This window comes from Triticum dicoccoides, chromosome 2A, assembly GCF_002162155.2.
Source record: "Triticum dicoccoides isolate Atlit2015 ecotype Zavitan chromosome 2A, WEW_v2.0, whole genome shotgun sequence".
NCBI lineage: Eukaryota > Viridiplantae > Streptophyta > Magnoliopsida > Poales > Poaceae > Triticum > Triticum dicoccoides.
In genome coordinates, this window is record NC_041382.1 from 593850818 (window position 1) to 593853003 (window position 2186).

The window sequence follows — 2186 nt, forward strand, 5'->3', positions numbered from 1 at the left end:
TCTTCAATAACTAGCTATTCCTAAAAACATGGTGAGACATATTGTGCTAAGAGATTATCTCTTGTCTTCTCTTAAATAAAAGAACACAAAACTTTTTTTACGAGTTCTCTCTCCTCCACCTCATCATTTATCTTACGTGTCACTCTTAATGTAACACCATTGTACATGCCCTTAAACGTAAAGTCGGATGATTAAATTAGGCTCGAGCAGCCTGACGACGGCTTAAACCTAAAGTCGGATGATTAAATTAGGCTCAGGCTCTAAATTTAGACACAACGGTCAAGCCCAAAAGCCAAAATACCTAAAAAGATGTGATTATTTTTTTAAAAATGTAGTTATAATAATGCACATATATATACCCCGATATTGAAAAGAAAATAGGAAAAACGCATTGTTATGTTATTCGGGTCAAGCCAGGTTGTGCTCGAGCTTCAGTTTGGCGCCGGGCTCCGACAAATGCCCAAGTCTACACCTGACGGGCACGGCAACGGTGGACCATGTCAAACCTCGCCAATGATGCATTCAATAAAAATAAACATTACTGTCTCAATAATGTTACCTCCGTCATGAATTACTCGTATTAGATTTTTCTAGATACAGATGTACCTAGACATGAGTAATAAACAAGAACATAGGAGTAACACTTTTTGCTTGTTGATGAGGAAAAAGAGTAGAGCTCGTGAGCAGTACTACTGCAAGGATCTTGGTACGTGCTAGACCACATCCTCACCCTTTATTTCTTGTTTGGACGGCTTAAGACGCGTATACGTATGCCGAACGTTTATTCTACATAAGTCATGCATGTTCTCTGCATGCCCATCTCGATCAGGCCCAAAGCACCTAGCAAGTGAGGCTGCTCCCCGGGTCGACGCCGAACTGCCTGCAGTAGGCCCTGTAGTAGCCCGCCCGGGCGTTCATGGCGGCCGCGTTCCCGCCGTTGCACTCGCCGCTGTTGATCGCCCTGGTCGTCGCGCCGAATCCCCGCGGCAGGACCTGCTTCACGTTGTTCATCCAGAACCAGAGCGCCGCCTTGAAGGCCACCTCCGGGTCCTGCGCCACCTTCTCCGGGTTGTTGAGCCCGTCGAACCCCACGCTCTTCCCCGCCGCCCCGTAGTTGTAGTTCCACGTCAGCTGCAGCGGCCCGCGCCCGTAGTACCCCTTCCCCGAGGCGCACGGCCACTGCGTGTACTTCCTGTCGCAGTAGTTCTGCCTCGCCCCGCCGATCTCCTCGATGTAGCACATGTCTGTACATAAGTTATACAATAGCCAGCTTAATTATGGAGGACCAATTCGAGATTAAACTCGTCTTAGTCGGTTAATTGGAGTTGAACTTACGTCCGGTCTCGTGGGTGACGTGGGCGAAGAAGGCGGCTATCTCCCTCTTGCCGTCGTCGCTGGTGCTGCCTTTCCCGAAGTTGGGGTTGGCCCGGGCGCCGGCCAGGAACGACCGGCGCGTGTAAAAGCTCTTGCCGGCGCACCCGTTGCCGGCCCGGGACTTGATCCCGTTGAAGAACGCCTCGGTGACGACGCTCTCCACGGAGACGCCGCTCCCGCCGCCGCCACCACCGCTCGCCGTGCACGGGCCGGACTGGCATCCTTTTCCACAGTAGGCGTCGGTAGTGCCGCAGTAGCCGTACTGGCTGCAGCACTCGTTCGCCCGGCAGCCGCACTTCTGCGCGGCCACCATTCCCGCGGCAGACAGGACTAGTGCTGCTACCCCGAGTGCCAGGAACGGGAGCATCGTCATGGGCGACCTCGCCATTTCGAAATAAGGTTAACGGTGGCCAAACTTGTTCCGCTCTAGCAAAGCTGCTTTGTTTACGAGCTGAGTGTACATGGCAAGATGGTCGCAGGCGGTTTATATAGGCAGTGGACGTCTATCATTGCCGACGACTTTGGGCGTCAAGGTTTGGACTAGATCAAACCGACCGTCGGTCAAAGAATCACGCGCGGCTCGTCGACTATCAAGACTTTTCTTTGCTCGCCGGTACACGAGAGTTTGGAAGGTTGCTGCGTGCCCTGCACCTGCACGTCCTTGCACTACACGAGAGTTTGGAAGTTTGCGACCAATTGGTCGTTCGTCGGGATGATGGGGGATTAATCATTTAATCCCGGCGTGCTTCTCCCTCCAAGTTCGATCTTTTTTCCACTCTCCACGTCGGTACTCGGTAGTGCCCCTACCCGGG

General features: G+C 52.5%; 1 protein-coding gene across 1 annotated transcript; it reads right to left on the minus strand.

The window, feature by feature from the left end:
• Positions 1-542: 542 nt before the first annotated feature.
• On the minus strand, positions 543-1827 carry LOC119355586 (chitinase 5-like). The gene is made up of 2 exons (XM_037622410.1): positions 1336-1827; positions 543-1244 (listed from the first exon to the last, which is right to left on the minus strand). Exons 1-2 carry the CDS (start codon positions 1760-1762, stop codon positions 841-843), a joined length of 831 nt encoding a protein of 276 aa, XP_037478307.1. The 5' UTR covers positions 1763-1827; the 3' UTR covers positions 543-840.
• Positions 1828-2186: the final 359 nt, after the last annotated feature.

Excerpts from the sequence above, each read along its gene's own strand:
- LOC119355586 (XM_037622410.1), bottom strand. The coding sequence starts at position 1,762 with ATGGCGAGGTCGCCCATGACGATGCTCCCGTTCCTGGCACTCGGGGTA. Across the intron at positions 1,245-1,335 it reads CGTCACCCACGAGACCGGAC|ACATGTGCTACATCGAGGAG; the intron begins GTAAGTTCAACT and ends ACTTATGTACAG.